Here is an 18,171-nt window from a genome sequence, read left to right on the forward strand (position 1 = left end):
CGGTAACCTCCAGGACTGTACCACTTTTCGTACTGTTTGGCGGGGAGTGCAAAAATCAGTTTTTTAAAAATACTTCGCGTCAACGCACTTGCGACTAACGATGGATAGACAAATAAACAAAGAGTAGACACTCAAAATATTCGGTTAAACACATTTCCAATGGATTTCTTGAATCCCTTCTTCCATTTTTAGAAGTAAATCGTCGCATTTGGAAACTGAACACCCCTTTAGATGTGTTTTGGTTTGTGCATCAGGGGGCATTTGTTATATTAGATTGTCGCATGTGGCATGGGAATGACTGTGTCTCATTTTACTCCTTTTTATGACTAAAAAAGAACCCTGAACGCGGTTTGCTTCACGCCGTTTAGGCATACTTCGACCGTCGCCTCTCATGCTGGGAGAAAAATTTTAGTTTATATTTATGAAGGAAGCATTTGTGGGTATTGCAGTTTATGTCAGAAGCTATGGCTGTCTAAAAACGACAGAGGCCATAAACTTTAGGCTATGAATTGCCTGCATTTCACTTAAAACAACATATTACAGTTTAATCCCTAATTGATAATGAACTGTTATAATCATTTAGACTAAGGGGAACATATTTTAACTATGATCTTTGACAAGCAGACTCATTATTTTACATTTACTTTATTAAATATTTTCAGTAAATAAGCTCTTTCATAAGATAATGAAAGTTTTTCAAGAGTTGTGTTTTATGTTGTTGCACATGGAAAAGATAAGGAAACATACTTTGACAAAGTTACTTTTTTTAAAGACATGTTGTGTATTAAAGCAATTTACCAGAAATAGTTAAACTTAAACCTGATTGATCTTGAATTACTCCTAAATAAAACATCAATATCATTTCATCTTGTGCTGAAAAGAATTTGACACTGCTGTCAGATTTTGAGTTTGATATCTACTTTTTTTAAATTTATGAAAATAACAATACAAATAGCCAACACAGGAGGAGTATTTATGTTTTTTAATCACTTCTGTTTTTAATTTAAAGCTGCCCGAGAGATTATTTTTTTCGATGCAACAAAACCTCATTCAAAATGTTCATCCTTTCTCTGAAAATTAAAACAGGGAAAATTCAACTATGCCAAAGCTAGAAGCCATAGTTACCAAAAAATAAAAGTCAAGACATAAAAAACAGATACATTTATTTATTTTACATCACAATATAATTTTATTATACTTTCATACCTAGTGGCTATCTAAAAACTGGTTTAATCAGTGGAACTAAGATTTAATCACACTATGTCAGACTGCTTATTTTTTCCTAATCTTATGCGATCTTGATAATCTGAGTCTGCTCATCTTTAAAGATGTTAATTGGGATTTCTGATACCCACTGTTTATTTACATTTAAAGGCATTTTCATTAGTGTAAAAGTTGCATTTGTTGACAAAATTGATTTTTTTCAATGTGTAAATAATGTACTCATAAGGGTTTTTGTTTGTGCTTTCTTTAAATCTCTGAACCTTATTCACTTTTATCTTTAGTTGTATTCATATCATGATCAAACAACATCACTGAGGCCGAGCATTTCTTCAAGGACTGCTTATCAGCCGGCGCTTTTCGTATCATAGAAATTCTTTTTTTTTTTTTTTAAGATGTCTGTGTGTTTGTTCACTTGTTTGTAACATTAGCAAAATGAGCCACTGGATGGATTTTAATGAAACTTTCAAAAAGTAATCATTTGATAAACATCTGTAACCAAATATAGACGTTTTTCGAGGAATGCTGGGTCTTTTATTTTATTAGGATCAATAAAGGCATCAGGATACAACTGCTTTTTAACAGAATGACACAATAGACATTTGGAAAAAGTGAATCAACTCATTAAAGCCAGTGCCGTGAGTGAAAGTCCTTTTCAAACACACATATATATAAAAGAAATCTGTTTAAGTATTGTTTTGGAGCTCTAAAGTGAAAGCTGATCCAGATCTGTGCACGGGTCAGTGTTGTTGCGCACTCTTTCCAGTACATTCTCTGAACTCCCTGCTCGTCAGCCCGCTGAAGGTGCCCCCTTTGTACATTTCAATCTTTGTCCCACTGTACATTGAAAGCCTTTATGCATATACAGTGCAATGAGGGTTTCAGTCAGAGTTGTTAGAGAATATGTGTGGTCAGCCCATTCTGTCTTTATCCAGGTCAAAAGACACGATAACGTCCAGCAACAGGCTGCACTGGAAAATAAAGTCATGCAGATCGTGACCTCTCATTTTTTACCAGCACCGAATCAAAAGGACTCAGATTCTCTAAAGGTAAGCTCCTCCTGGAATATAAAGAAACAAAACTAATACGACAGAAGTTAATCTGCTCTGGCTTGTTTTTGTTTTAGCGAGACTATTTACTGATTTGGTAAACAACTTAATGAAAACTGGTAATTGCTGTATTTATTTTCCAGATAATGATAACAAACTGTTTGTTGATGGGATTATAATTAAATGAGGATGTAACATTGAGAAAGCTGTAAAGACTCTTTAGGCTTTAGTTAGGAGAAATGGATGGTAACATTTTTGCTTGCGTTTGTGAGTCTGTCTGTTACCAAAATATGTCATGAACCTCTGGACACATTTTATTAAATCTTTCAGGAAATTATCAGTGGATGTACCTCTACAACTGATTAACTTTTGGAGCGTAACCAATTCAAGATGGCTGCCACAGCTCATTGACATTAGCCGACACAAAAATGGATATAGCTCCCTCAGTTTTACAGACACTGAGATAAAATCGGACGTGGCAGAAGCTGCGAGTCATTTAAAACACATACTCGGAGCAGGACATCTTGTGATATAGCAAGAGATCGCGCATAACGTTATTTCCAAGCTTTGGCCCAATCAGCTACGACTCTGTCATTTCTCAGCATAAGATGATCTTAGTTTTAAACTTTGGCATGAAAGGTAGGAGGCAATATGCATTCCATCAAGGAATACTAGGCCTTTACTTTGCATATGTGTTGATGCCAGTAATTACAAAGTCAGTATTTGAAGATAAACATCTGATTCTGTGAACTTGCTCTCTTCTTGTAACTGTCAAGCAATTAGTTCCTGCTGTAAATAGTCTCTTATCTACTGTTTGTCCACAGAAATGGGGGACTGGTCCATTCTTGGTCGTTTCCTCACAGAAGTTCAGAACCACTCCACGGTTATTGGCAAGATATGGCTGACGATGCTGCTCATCTTCCGCATCATGCTCGTGGCCCTGGTGGGGGATGCTGTGTACAGCGACGAACAGTCCAAGTTCACCTGCAACACCCTGCAGCCCGGCTGCAACAACGTCTGCTACGACACTTTTGCTCCCGTCTCCCACCTGCGCTTTTGGGTCTTCCAGATCGTCCTCGTCTCCACGCCGTCCATCTTCTACATCGTCTACGTCCTGCAAAAAGTTACCAAGAAGGAGAGTTCAGAGGTCAGGAAGGTCGATGCTGTGCCCAGGGCCTCGCCCCTGCTTGAGAGGCAGAGACATTTAAGGATCGAAAAAGAGACGGTCCTGGAAGCTGGCAGCTCGTTTGACACCGCTTTCACAAATGAGGACTGGAGCTCGCAGGAAAGTGAGTGTGAGGAGAGGAACCAGCTGGAAGGAGAAATCAGAGAGGTAGCTGAGGATCCAACCCAACTTTCAAGTAAAGTGCTGCTTATCTACATCATCCATGTTCTGCTGCGCTCCATCATGGAGATAATCTTCCTGATTGGGCAGTACTACCTTTTTGGGTTTGAAGTCCCACATCTGTTCCGCTGCGAGACCTACCCCTGTCCGAACAGAACCGACTGCTTCGTGTCTCGAGCAACAGAGAAGACCATCTTTCTGAACTTCATGTTCAGCATCAGCCTCGGCTGCTTCATCCTGAACATCGTGGAGCTGCATTACCTGGGCTGGATTTACATCTTCCGAGTGCTGTTCTCTGCGTGCTGCATGTGCTGCGAGTCAAACAGTGAACGTATGCAGCAGGTGGAGCTGTATTCCTACAGCAACCCGCTGCTGCTCGAACTCAAACACTCTCTGCGTGGAAGAGTTGTCCTGCAGACGACTGCGGTGATGTCCCGGGACAGGAGCAGCGGGGTCCCAAACCAGGTCCCGGCCATCTCCTTCGAGACGGACTCGACTCTGGAGTGCACTTCAAAGAGAACTTCAGACGAAAGGGATCGCAGCAAGACTAGATCACACAATGCGGCCAAAATAGGAAGAGGCAAAAAATCTTGGCTGTGAATTATTCAAACTATTTATGTCATTTTAAGAAATGTTTTCTTTTTGAACACCTTTGAATGTACAGCCCCAATTTCAAAAAAGTTGTGTAAAATGTAATTAAAAACAGAATGCAATGATTTTTAAATCTCATAAACCCATATGTTATTCACACTTAGTAAACATGTCAAGTAAACATATCAAATGATCAAACTAAGAAATTGAAACATTTTTAGCAAAAAAATAAGGTAATAGATGAATTTTGTATTTGATGGCAGCAAAAACAAACAAACAAACAAAAAAGTTGTAATGGGGCAACAGAACTCTCTAAAAGGATACGGAATAAATAAGAAATAGCTTGGGTTAGGGTTAGTTAATTAGCTGTTAAAGAGCATTTTACAGCTAATTAGGTCAACTGGCAACAGGTCAGTAAGAGGACTGGGTATAAAAAGAGCAGACAACAGACAGGCTGAATTTCTCAGATGGACAGTGGTTAGAGATGTTGCCTCTCAGCTAGAAGGTCGTCCGATTGCCTCCTGGTCTGGAGCCCTTCTGGGTGGAGTTTGCATGTTCTCCCAGCGGGTTTTCTCCGGGTTCTCTGGTTTAATCCTACAGATCAAAAACATGAACGTCAGGATAATTGGTAACTGTAAAATTGTCCCCAGGTGAGAGTGTGAATGATTGTTTGTCTCGTTTGTCTGTATGTGGCCCTGTGATTGACTTGCGACCTGTCGAGGGTGTCTTTAAACAGCCCATCATCTTAAGTTCATAATATCATCAAAAGATTTCACAAATCTGAAAAAATCTCTCAGCTCAAAGGACGAGGCTGAAAGTCAGTATTGGATGGCCGTGATCTTCAGGCCCTCAGGGGCCACTACATTAAAAACAGGTCTGTTCTGCTCTGGACATCAATGCAAGGGTCAGGAACACTTCCACACATCATTGTCTGTAAACACAGTTTACAGTAGCATCCACGAATGCTGCTTAAATATGTATTGTGAAAAGAAGTCATATGTGAACACCATCCAGAAACACTCCTGCCTTCTCAGGAGGTGAAATGGAAATCTGTTCTTTTGTTAGACAAATCCATCCATCCATCCATTTTCTTTACCCGCTTCTCCATTCCGGGTTGTCAGACAAATCAAAATTTAAAATTATTTTTGGAAACTATGGACACCACATCCTTAGTACAAAAGAGAAGAGGGATCATTCAGCCTGTTATCAGTATACAGTTCAAAGGTCTGCCTCTCTGATGGTATGGGGTGGCATTAGCCTATGCCATGGGCAGCTTACACATCTAAAAAGGCTCCATCAATGGACAAAGGAATATACAAGTTTTAGAACAAAATGCACCTATCCAAATTACATCTTTTTCAGGAAAGGCCTTTCAGCAAGACAATGTTAAACCTCATCCTGCATCCATTACAGCAGCATGGATTCATAGTAGAAGGGTCCAGGTGCTGAACTGACCTGTCTGCAGTTCGGACCGCTCACCAACTGAAAACATTTCACACATCATGAAACAAAAAGTTCAGCAAAAATACTCAGAACTGTTGAACAACTAGAATCTTCCTATCAGACAGTAATGGGACAACAATCCCTCTAAAACCTCCAGCAGCTGCTCTCTTTGGTTCCCAGACGTTTACAGACTTTTGTTAAATGAAGAGGAGATGGTTCACAGTGGGAAACATGGACCTGTTCTAACTTTTCTGAAATCTGTTGCTGCCATAAAATTCCAAATTACCTTATTTTTCCCCCCATTTAATGGTGCAACTTCTCAGTTCCAACATTTGATATGATTATTATGTTCCATTGTGAGTAAAACAAAAAACAAAAAACTGGGTTTATGTGAGTTGTATTTTATTTACATTTTACACAATGTCCCAATTGTTAGAACTGGAGTAGTACTTTTGTATTCTTTTTATTCTTTTTTTTCTTTAGGACAAAACTTTTAATTGAATTTTGAACAATGTAACTTTTAAATGTTTTGTAAAAAAATGTATTCAATTCCAGTAAGACATTTTATAGATTTTTTTGTCTGAAGGCTTTGAAAACAATTGGGCATTTTGCAGAAAAAAAGAATTAAAAACCACTTTGGGATCACTGGGTACTTATTGTAGTTAGAAGTTCTGGTATAAATGATTACAAAGCCTTTTTTCAAATTGTTTTTTGTTCGTTTGTTTTTCTACTCTTTTACTGCCATTGCCGAAGAAACACTAACCATGAAGAAGACTCAGATATTTTTTACAGATATTGAGCTAAAGTTTGATGAGGTAGTAGCTGAGAGTTATTCATGAAACATGTAAGTGTGACATCTTGTGATATTGCACAAGATTACACATAAAGTTATTTTCAAGGTTTGTCTAAAATTGCTAAAATTGAGTCATATTTCCTCATATCATGATCTTAGTCTAAAACTGGCATGAAATACAGCGGGCAATATGCATTCTTTTAAGGAATGCTACATCTTTAATCTTAAGCAGCGTTAATGTGAGTTATACAAACAGAAATCCCAGTTAAGTGCAGAGTAAATCATACAACCCATTTGCCATTTTATGTGAGAGAAAAATACATATTTTTTCCTGCTATGACCCAACAGCTTTTATTTTTTTTAAACAATAACATATTTGTTGATCAGTAAAATAAAGCAGCGTTATCAGCAATGTTTTACCGAGTTTTTAAAGTAAAGATTTCCCCATTTTCACTGTGCTTTGACTCCAGTGAATAAAAAGTCCAGGAGGGGTCACTGCTCTCCAATGTGCAAGGCTGATGGCTTCACGTACTGTTGGGAATAACAAAATTGAGACCATTTAAAACACTGACGACCCAATTATTATTTCGGGCCTTGAATGCTAAATCAGATGCATTGCATTTCACCTACGGGCAGAAATGAGATTGCTTACTGCACTTTAAAGCCGACAAATGCGTCGCCACTTATTCCGTTATTTCTCTTCAAACTTGTTCCTTCTTTGGCTTTTAGTGTATCGCATCCGTTTTGTTTGAGTCTTTTTAAAACACAAAAGCGATAACGTTTGCTTTCTCGTGGGTTGTTTACCTCGCGCCGTAGTAATCCTTCAGTTTTCGGAAATCCGAGCTTTCGGCAGGCCCTTGAAGGCACCACGAGTACATTCCCGCACCTACTGACAATTAGGAGGAGGAAAATGCCGAAAAACTTCTTCTAGTTAGGACAACTACGCTGTCAGTTTCGAACGTTTCCAGGTAAGCACCCAGCATGCCTTTTAGGAGCTTTGACTTTGGGGATATTCTTCATCAGTGACATTTTTCTTTTTAAGTATCTGCTGAATGTGCTCCCTAAAGCCAGTGCTGAAGAGAACGAGGGCAAAGCAGCTTAAAGGCAGAGAGCATTACGGCCGGGGCTGAGGACTTGTCAAAGCGACAAAAACAAGCCGCACACAATGTCACTCATTTGCTTTGACTATATGACATGCTTTATAGGAACGGGGGCTTCACTTCCTGCTGTTCCACAGCCGCTTTGACCTCAGGGAGACGTGAGTAAATGTGGATAAAATGCGAGTTTAGCTGGTTTTATGTACAGAACAGAGCAAGGCAGCTTTTATTTATTTATTTATTTTTTGCAGTGTTCGCTGGCAGCTTCAGTCGAGTATTTTGGGCACAAGTGTTCTCCATCACTTTGTGGTGATGCTGACAGTTTGAGAGCAACTCCAAAGCGTCCCTATCAGTCTGTGTATCTGGGCCAACTTCAGATAAACTGTGTCACAGATGTGGAGGAGTAAAGAGCTGAGATAATACTTTCAAACTATACAGTTTAAATATATATATATATATATATATATATATATATATATATATATATATATATAGGTACAGAGAAAGAGGTGATGTCCAGAAGTCAAGTACAAGTTGAAGATGAAAAGCACATTTTTGCCATGCAAGTTTTATAAAAACTAAATGTTTTAATAGTTGTTTATGTTGTTTGTCCTGTCATTTTGTCCTTTTTTTAAAAACTTTTTTTTTTAGCTAATTAGAAGTGTTTGTGCACTTTCTCCCCACCCACATAAAGGCAGTCCCATCCCATCTATTCCAAATATATTTTTTAGTATTTTTACCTAATTTCTGCCAATCTAAACATCACAATAAACGACATTCAGTCCGTCAGTTCACTTAAAACACAATGATCTCTGTAATCAAATGTCACCAACTAAATGTTCTGGGGCAGAGCAGACCTTGAACGTGCACGAACAGAGCTCCTCCATGTTCCAAACATCATCGCCAACATGACGAAGAGGGACATATCGTTACCAAACTGTATTCACAGCAGGTCTGTCTCGCTGTCATTAGAGAACATAGAAAAAAAATGCTTAATAAATATAATATATCTACCAGCTGTTCTTTTGACAATAGCTCAATGGAAAAAAGAAATCAATACTCAACCTAATTCAACATTCTGTTCAACTGATATAATGGGGGGAATAGATAGTTTTCTAATGTAAATATGGAAAAATAAAAGTTATGACCCGAGCCCAAAAGCTCAACTAACGTTTTATTTTTATATTATCAGTTTTTCTTCTGCTCTGATCACAGAGGACAGAAATAATTTCACAATAATCTAACAGTGAAACGAAGCTTAAAGTAACTCTCGGTTGAAACCCAATTCCTAGTACTAACGAACTGGATAACATGAATTACCATTAGTTTTTTTAATTTTATAAAGGTAGCAAAATGCAAATAAACAGGGGTTTGGATGTATCGATATTTCTTGCATGTGTATTTAAAAAAAGGGGTTCTATTCATTTTTACTGTGACAAGTGTGGCATTGGTGACACACTGTTCAGCAACTCCCTCCTCCTCAAAGAGAGTCCTGGTATGAGTTCAGAAAAGCTCAGGAGATAAAAAAAAAGCAGCTTAGTCTGTCTAATGTTGTTGTTCGTCAACTAAACTGTAATTTTAATCCATTTAGAAAGGTTACCATACACCATCTGACACATCAGCAAAGTCAAACCTTGCTTTTTGAGGGCATTTCTAATACTCGGAAATACGTCTAAGTGCAAGTAAGGTCGCTGCAGGACTGTACAGCGTGTTATTTGTATGCCCTGATCAGTTCCAGTCAAGAAAAACGCTTGTCTAGAAAACTTAAAAGCTGTGATTGAATCATGACTTGCGTATCATGGTGTCTCATACAGCATTTGGTAACAGGACTTGATGTATTCCAAATGTGAAATGGAGGTCAATTAAATGCAAATTTGTGGTTCATACAGAAAATGTCCATTTGTCTTGGAGTAAGATAAGTAAGCTTCCAATATGTATGAATGAAAATGCTGCAAATGTGTGCCTCAAAGTTATTCACAAAACCTTTACTGATGGGAAAACGTGATTTTTTTTTTTAATTTTTTTTTTGGTCAAGTTTGACTGGAGCACTAAGCTTCCTTGTGTTTTCGTTGAAGCCTTTCTTAATTTTTCCCCTTTTTTATCCTTTCCTCTCAGGTGACCTCCTGTCAACGTCAGACGCTTGCAGGTAGCTTTATCAGACTGCGAACGTTTCTGATTGTGCTCAAACCAAAAAGGCAGATAACTGCGCAGAAGGCCCGAACATGTTCCACATAAAAAAGAAAGACAAGGAGAAGGAGAAAGCAAAAGAAAAGGACCTGAGCAAAAAAGACAAAGACAAGAAGGACAAAAAGGAACCCATGTCCCAGGCAGAGCTGAACAGCCTGGACGAGATAAGGATACGAAGGAACATCTTCCACTCAGGAAGCTCCAAGAGGGGGGCCAGGAAAAAGTTGGAGATCTCGAACCCCATTCCAATTAAAGTGGTGACCAACACGGAGCTCAGCCTGACCAACCTGCAGCCAGAGCCCCTCCTCAACACCCCGAGGCAGGACGTGGGCCAATCGGGTCCCGGTACCTCTGGTAAAGATGGAAACGAAGTGGAGCATAACCGCAGCTCTGTGAAGGAGAGGGCAGCAAAGTTCGGGGAACTGGCTAAGACCAACTCGCTGGGGGTCCAGAGGCAGGTCAGTTTAAATCAGAGGAGCAAAGAGACGGGTGCTCTTCCAGCTTCGAGTCCCTCAGCTCTGAAAAGGACTAACACAGATTCGTTGTCCTATCCCAACCCAGTCAACACTGTCAAGTTCGACCTTCCCGAGGTGGTGGAGAAGACCTTCCCGGGCGCAAACTTGGAGCTGCCGATGCTCGTTCCCCCGTCAGAGCCAGATTCCAGAGAGCTTGAGATACAGCGACGCAGTACTGGGGATTTCGGCTTCTCTCTGAGGAGGACCACCATGTTTGAGAGGCAGCCCGATGGAGGGGTTTCCCGGCGTCTGGTTCATTTCGCCGAACCAGGGGCAGGGACCAAGGACTGGGCTTTGGGCCTGGTGCCCGGAGACAAGCTAGTGGAAATTAACGGCGTGAACGTGGAGAACAAAAGCAGAGACGAGATAGTGGAGATGATCCGTCAGTCTGGGGAGTCCGTCCAGCTAAAGGTGCAGCCGATTTTGGAGCTGAGTGAGTTGAACCGCCGCTGGCTGAGGAGCAGTCAAGGCCTGCCCAAAGAAATCTATGATGTGAGTACGGCTGTTGAAACTTGTTGTGCAAATTGCTTCTTCTTCTTCTTGCGAATACAGTTTCCACATGAACATATTTGTTGTTTCTGCTGTTTATGATTCTATTTTGGGTCTTGTGACCATCCTAATTGAACAATTTTTCAGATCCTGTAGGACAGTGGTGTCCAATCCTGGTCCTGGAGGGCCACTATCCTGCATGTTTTAGTTGTTTCCCTGCTCTTCAGCAGGTCTTCAAGTTCTGCAGAAGCCTGTTAATCACTCAGTCATTCAAATCAGGTGGGCCAAAACCGAGAAGCACCTAAAACATGCAGGATAGTGCATAGATATACAAGAAGTACATCTATATTTTTAAATTTCCAGACATTATCAGTCCCCCCCCCCCTCTTTGTCAGAAAGACCTTTCTGACATTGAGGATACAAAGTTTGGAAGTATCTCAAAACTTCTTGTTTTATGCCTCCAGCACACACATCTAAAGATAAAGTGACTGACTGACAGGTTGACCAGTTAATAATTTGTGCTGGATTTTTAATTGGCATTGACGGCACCTGAGAAATGCCTGTAATAATGTGTTTACTTATATATATATATATATATATATATATATATATATATATATATATATATAATCTTATTTTTTCATATTTAGCAATCTTATGTATTGAACTGGTTAAAAAGAGAAGGTTATTAGTATTATTATTTTTACAGAGAAATAATAAATCAAGCCTTCAATAAATTGTTGCCCAGTTAAGAATTTATTCTGGTTTGCATCAAGCAGCTCACTTTTTTAAAATCTATTATACTGTAGCAAGTATGAATATCAGACAGTTGTATTTATGGGACAAAAACAAACCAATTTTTACATATATTGGCCATCTGCTGCCCTCCATTTCTAGAAATTGGTATTGTCAGCCACTGTGAAACGCCAATTGGTCAATTGACTTGACATCCTTGACAAAATTGTGGTGTTAAAGGCAACTTGTGTTGCTTTAAAACGTGTGTTTTCCTGTGTTAATACTGCCATCCCAGAAGTGGAAATAGTCTTTGCCGAGCTTGACTTTTTGACTTGTTGCTGTCAAGACACTGGACGGTTCATTTTTTTTTCTCTTTGGTCCGGTGCACATGGCGTCTATTTTATCCCCTCTAAAAATCTGAGAAACTGGATTTGATTTTTCACGATACACTGTGTGATGGTCCGTCTTAGATACCACTGAGCTCAGAGAAGCCAACCCTACCTCTGGACAAGGTCAGGAACAGAATTTCATTTATGGAACTGTAAGGTTTTAGGAGGCATCTGTGAATGTAACTCCATATTGCAGGTCTTAACATAGGTTTCTCAAAATAATCCCGGGATTATGTGGCTTTTATCATCGAGTGATGGTTATCAATGCAGTGCTGTCTGAAGGATCAAGGATTATGAGCGGTTAGTTTAGGCCTTTAATCTTACCTTTTTTATAGGCTGAAATTCCTCCAAAATCCCTCCGTTGTTTTATATTATGCACTATGAAGGAAGAAATTTGCATGCCGTTCCCTTCTTTGTTTTTGGGTCATTGTCTTTAATCTTTAACAATTATTTTAAGCACTTCAGTGACGTTCAAACACATGAATGAATTTATTGACAAATAACCTTTTCTCTTCGCGTTCTGGGCTCCTCAAAGTCTCAGTTTCTGCCAGATATTGCTTTTGTCCCAAATCATGATTACAAGCAGCTGTTTACTTGCTTACCATAACTTTATTTGATTTGCCTCATTAGTGCCATCAGTTGTCTGATCCGATCTATTTTTAAATGAATGTATAGTACCAGATCAAATGAAGTCTTGGGTTCGTTTTGTCTGTAATTACACTCACCCCCCCCCCNCCCCCAAATATTTGTTTTTGAATTTGCATTTTTTATAGAATTCATACTTTTTTGAGTAAAACTTAGTACCAGCTATGAAGAAAAAAGAAACAAATAATCAGGAAAAAAAAAAAAAAACTCTTCCGTCAGCAGTTTTGAGTCCTTGGTTTTGCACCCATATCTTGTGGATTATAGATGTCTAGATTATGGGTGGAACTGTTATGACACTGGTAATGTGATTTTGTGCCTGTGTGTAAGGGGGAGTGTCTTCTTTATAAGTGTGTGTGTGTGTGTGTTTTGAAAGAGAGAATGTGTTCTGGTGTACATATAATCCCCCCACCTCCCAGCCCCCTGGTCTTTTGAGCCCAAACAATGGGACGCTGAAAGAAACAACGGCCAAAGCGCCACTGCAGCCCATGGCCATATGGCCTCATAAGTCTTGGCTGGCGGCCCGCTCGGTTCTTTTCTGCAGCGTGATCGTGGGCAGCAAACAGAGGGCCATCAAGTTAAACTCTTTATTAGCCGACACAACAAACACCTTAATTTGAGCTGGTTTGTGGTTGCTTGGTGATTTGGCTGTAGAGTTTAAAGGTCAGCTTGGTCAAAGCTGGTTTACCAACATTATCAGGATAAACCTCCTTTTACATTGGTGTAATTCAAGAAAATTCAAACATTTTTATGTGCCATCAGCCTTGGTCTTAATAGTTTACGCAGTATATTTTCTACTTAAACTACAATTCATATTTATACAAAACAAACAAAAAAATCAGTTTAGATTCAGTTCACCAAAATCATGGTCAGATTTGTGCACAAATTGTAAAATGATTAATTTTAGACTGAGGCGACTATTAAGTTCTTTTCTTTGCTTTATATGGTACTAAATGTTCACACAGTCCCAGCTAATTTCTTTTGCTTCTTTACAAGAGCTTGTCCTACATTCAGCCAGTCTTGATGATTATTAGATGGGCCATTCAAAAAAAAAAAAAAATACAGAAAATGTGCTTTTGAGGCTGACCTAGAAGTAACGGCTCTATTTATAGGAGGCTATAATAAGGTCTGGATTTTAGATCTAGAGCTCCTCAACTTGGTTTGATTCAGTTTGCGATACATGTGGTATTTTTCTTTTCTTCTTTCTTTTTGTTCCTTATTGTGTACATGACAAGGCTGATGCTACTCTGCGTGCCCATCAAACATGACGCTTTAGCTTAGAGATGGTCGCAAGTGAGCGTTGACTTTGTGTTGTGACTTTGTCATCAATGCGAAGTTTCCAAGCAACCGATGTAACTGCAGTGAGCATGCAATAATAATAATAATAATAAGCCTGTTTCTGAACAAAAACTGCTCAGGACTGGTATCAGCTAAACACCTGCTCTCTGGCGCTCTGCTGTCTGTTGTTTTTTTTTTTTTTTTGTAATGCTTCATTGTTGCATGGTTTCTGATTACAGCACAGCCTTGTTTTATATTCAGAATTTTCTCACCTTTTCACACAAATCGGCCCGGTTGTCATAAAAAGAGACACCCCACATCATTCTAAGTCTGTGTAGCATTAAATAAAGCCTCCATTTTTTTAAAGATTTGCATATTTGTTATGCAAACAGGGTCAGTGGCTGGGCTTGTCTAAAGAAAGAAAGGAGAGAAAGAAAAAAAAAGCCTCTCTTCCAAAATTAAATAATTTTATGCATGCATGGTTGAGCTTGTGAACCTTTTGTCCATCTAGTGACAGCTAGCACATAACAAAACATAAGTGCAACTGTAAGGTTGTCTGTTCTTTTTCCTTTCCAGCCTTTTTGTGTGTCAATTTAAGGTTTTTAGTATAGATATCGAGACTACTTTGAAAACCGTGCAATATTAGACATTTTAACATCACGTTGTTTTAATTTTGTTGAACTTCTTGCTGTATCGGCTCTCCTAACCTTTGCTGGTATTTCCATCCTGGTGTCAACAAAACAGAAGTTTAAAGACTAAAATGAGCTAAGTAATAAATCAGTTTGGATTTTTAGAACCGAAGCATTAATAGGTTTAAACTTACCAAAACAAGGTGCAAAATGAGAACCCACTTGTAGTCCCAAAGATAGTCCTGCTCTACATGATTGGTTATGATTGCTCAGTTGACTTACTTCGGGTTTTAAAATGTTGCTTTTTATGGGAAAATAAAGAAAATGGAAAATATCTGAATCATCCCTTTTTAACTAGGTCTCCGGTGGAAAGGTTATAAAATGTTAATATCTTATTTTTTGTAGATGGGTCTTTAAATTTCCTCAGTTTGGTAAAAAGTTTCATTGTGACTAAAATGTCAAATTAACAGCTACTTCAAGACGCACAAAGTGAATTACTCCTTTATTAAAACGCCTCCAATCATTGAAGAAAAAAAAGATAATTTGAGTGCTGTTTCCTATAATGACATTATATTTTTGCTGTAGTGCTTCAGGCTGCACTGGAAGTGCCACAGCTGGCTGTTTTTGCAATTTGGGTTTGCATGTAACTGCAAAATTCAATGTAACCTCAGGTGTAATGTGAAACTGACCCAATGAAAATGTTGTTTTTTTTTAAATGGCGTTTGCACAAACTGCTATGAAGTTTCCGAGATTTAAGTTGCTTTAAGGCGACAACAATCCACTTTGTTCTTGGCCCCACTCTGACTTGTTGTTAGCTTGTCACTCTGGTCAGAATTGAATTTTCTTTCTCTAAAACGAGGTCATTTAAAGAGCTTTCTGCAACAGGTAAGATATTAACCGTTCATAATCTTGCCACTGGACCTCACATAAAAAAAATCTGGCAGAATCACTTTAACCTCCGTGTAAAATAACCAGTGTTGATCATTTTGCAGTTAGTGTTGTTTAATTAAAAAGGTATTCATGGTCTCAGAAGTAAACTTTTTATGTATTTATTTTTGGTTTGTTTAATTTGATATCCATGTATCTGATCGCAATCTATCATTTTATCGCATCCTATTTTTCCTGCTGTCCAGACAAGGTATACAAGTCAAAAATGAACAATTGATGTAATCTCCTCTCCAGCTTGCTAATTTAAGTGACATCATCCATGTTCCCAGCAGAGAGATACTGCAGAGGCTGTGAATCAGAAAGGTGGGGCTCCTCTAGATTAAGCTGATTGATTTATGATGGAGGCTATACTCCAGACATCATGTTTCCACTCATAATAATTGCTTTACATTAAATTAATTCGCAAAACTCAATGCTTTCTCGTTGCCCTGACACTGTTTGTCTATTGTGGTTGCAGTGAGGCAGCATTTTTTGGGTGTGTCACACATGTCTGCCAAGTGCCAGTCAGTGGCATTTACATAATTATCATACATCTGCTTATCTTGTCAGCCAACGGGAACTTTTGTAATGGAGAGAATTCTTTGGTTTGTTGTATCCTGATGACCGTAAAATGTCTTGAGAATGTCTAGTTTTTGACAGTGTGTAGTCGGTGTTCGTGCGTTTGAATCTGCTGTCATCTCCCTTTGGTATGATCTGTTTAGTTTGGAAGTATAAAATTTCTTCTTTTTTGTAAGGAACTACAGCTAAGATCACACCTGAGTGGTTTTTTTGTGCCTATTAACAGAACCCAAGGCCTATTCATTATAAAAGTAAAAACAAACAGGGTCACCTGCTGGATTTTTTTAATAGTGAAATGTCCCAAGAAACCATAAATCTGATGAAATATTATGGTTTTTTTTTAATGTACAGTATAGCATTTGCTTTATTTCTTTCTTTCAACAAATCTAATAGTCCTTTGCCAAGACTATAGATGTGAGTTGTGTAATTGTCAGTACTTTAAGGCCAGGCCTGATTAGGCTGCCACTGGGTCAGTTTGCTGCAGGAACTCACCATGTTGGCACACGCTTTTGCACTTTATCCCCTAGAGATTAACCTTGCCTGCTTTGCATCGAAACAAAATCCCTACTTTTTCTTAACTCTGCAGTCATGTCTCACCTTATGTCAAGGGGTCCATGAGCTGGGTCACAGAAAAATCATAGTCTGGAAGGATTCACCAGAGTCAGGATTGGCGGTTTGTGTGGCGCACTGTCCTTATTCTTCGCTCTGCACTGACCATGTGTGGACAAACATTCAGCACATTGCTTTTGTCCCAGTAACAGAGTCCAAGGGATTAGCGGCCTGTGCTAGATAGATCAGGAAGGCTGCGTGTTTGACCGGATCTGGCTCCGTGTTAATATGTAAACGTCTGAGCCGAACATGAGCAGGAATGTTGCAGAACAGTTTTACAGGACAGCTCCAGTTTTGCTCAACGGTTAGCATTTGACAATCAAGTCATGTAAAATGCCAATTTTGGATTACATTTCAAAAACAGAACACAGTCACTGGAACTCGATTTACTCATTTGATAACTAATGCTATTTATGAGCAAACGAAAAGGAAGACAACATGCGTGATTGGATTGCCTCATCCCCACCCGGTTCAGCCTGTTTCCACGTTTCCGTGTTTTTTTTTTTTGTTGTGAATGACTACATTCTTTTCCATGTCACCTTTGAGCTGGTGGCTTGCCTTCAGTCAACCCTCCCTGACATGGGTCTTTACCCAACTGGTTTTACAGCATTTTAAGCATCGACAAAAGAAAAAAAAAGGTGTTTTTATTGGCAGATTAGCATAATTGTAAAGCATGAAACACTTTGAAACTTTACTGAAATACAAGCCAAGAAGGAAAGCAATGCATGTGTATTTTTTAGTGTCACAAGCAGCATTTAGTGTAACAACAGTTTGAAAGGTTTCACCAACAACTGATATGGCTTTGAATGTGGGTCAGTAGAGTGCATATCATAGGCAGCTGTGATAAACGTTCATTGGTTAATAGCTCCCTCTTGTGGAGGAATATGTAAACTGATTTATATACAGTATCTGTTAATTTTCTTTACTAATATTGTGTTAAATAATATCAAAAACATGTTTTATATGCATTGACGTGTAAATTAGCAGCCTGTTGAGATGTCTTTCAATTTTATTTAAAAAAAAAAGTTTGGCATCTTGTTTTTGTGTCCTATTCTTGTGGGTTTTTTGCGTTATTTTCATGAAAAATAACCACAGTTGGGCATCAAGAAGTTTGTCCAGCGCATTATAGTCAGATATAATTTTTGATTTGATGTCACCAGAAGAGTAACGTGGCAGCGAAACATGGCAGTGGCTGTAGTTGTGCCGGATCTATTAATAGGTCCTCTGTATTCCAGCAGCTGTCCCTCTTCAATCGCCTGGCCCAGCTCCTCTCGCATTACACCCCCCCGCCACTGTCTACTCTTCAGTCCACAGCCTCACTGCGCCGCTCTGCCTCTGACCCCGCCCTCGAGGTTACCCACCCTCTCAGGTCTTTTTGAGTGTCTGCGCTCCTGGCAGACCCGGGTCCTACCCTACCTTATATCTCTGTCGGCGCTGCTCCACTGGCTGAGCGAAGATTGGAAGGTTAACCGGGCCTTGAGAGGAGGTAATGGGCTCGAGCCTCTGGTGGACTGAGTGTGTGGCGAGTGGGGGGGCGATCTGCTCAGGGGTGTACACGCTCAGCTTAGCAGTTCCATTAGGGGCTCTGATAGCGTCTCAGAATGGCCTCCTTTGCTGCTCAAACTATTTATAGGAGTGGACGCTGATGAAAGC

At 39.3% G+C, this 18,171-nt stretch overlaps 2 protein-coding genes across 12 annotated transcripts in view; both read left to right on the forward strand.

Annotated features, from left to right (window-relative positions):
- Positions 1-444: 444 nt before the first annotated feature.
- Positions 445-4,316, forward strand: LOC108233857 (gap junction delta-2 protein). The gene is made up of 2 exons (XM_017412563.3): positions 445-2,270; positions 3,095-4,316. The coding sequence occupies exon 2, from the start codon at positions 3,097-3,099 to the stop codon at positions 4,213-4,215; it is 1,119 nt and encodes a 372-aa protein (XP_017268052.1). The 5' UTR covers positions 445-2,270; positions 3,095-3,096; the 3' UTR covers positions 4,216-4,316.
- Positions 4,317-7,280: 2,964 nt separating this feature from the next.
- LOC108233872 (unconventional myosin-XVIIIa) overlaps positions 7,281-18,171 on the forward strand; it is an 83,092-nt gene continuing 72,201 nt past the window's right edge. For 6 of the 11 annotated variants that reach the window (XM_017412592.3, XM_037978900.1, XM_017412583.3 and 3 more), the window contains exon 1: positions 17,848-18,004. Coding sequence is in view for 5 of the 11 variants with exons in the window: in XM_017412584.3 (XP_017268073.1) it covers positions 9,762-10,733 (972 nt within the window). In the remaining 6 variants the exon portion in view is untranslated. Of the gene's footprint in view, positions 7,411-7,511; positions 7,701-9,654; positions 10,734-17,847; positions 18,005-18,171 lie in introns of those variants that run through there. The other 5 variants (XM_017412584.3, XM_017412587.3, XM_017412594.3 and 2 more) reach the window with 3 other exon arrangements.

Source organism: Kryptolebias marmoratus, linkage group LG13 (assembly GCF_001649575.2).
Source record: "Kryptolebias marmoratus isolate JLee-2015 linkage group LG13, ASM164957v2, whole genome shotgun sequence".
NCBI lineage: Eukaryota > Metazoa > Chordata > Actinopteri > Cyprinodontiformes > Rivulidae > Kryptolebias > Kryptolebias marmoratus.

Bases quoted from the DNA above. Each gene is read 5' to 3' on its own strand.
- LOC108233857 (XM_017412563.3), top strand. From the start codon at position 3,097: ATGGGGGACTGGTCCATTCTTGGTCGTTTCCTCACAGAAGTTCAGAAC.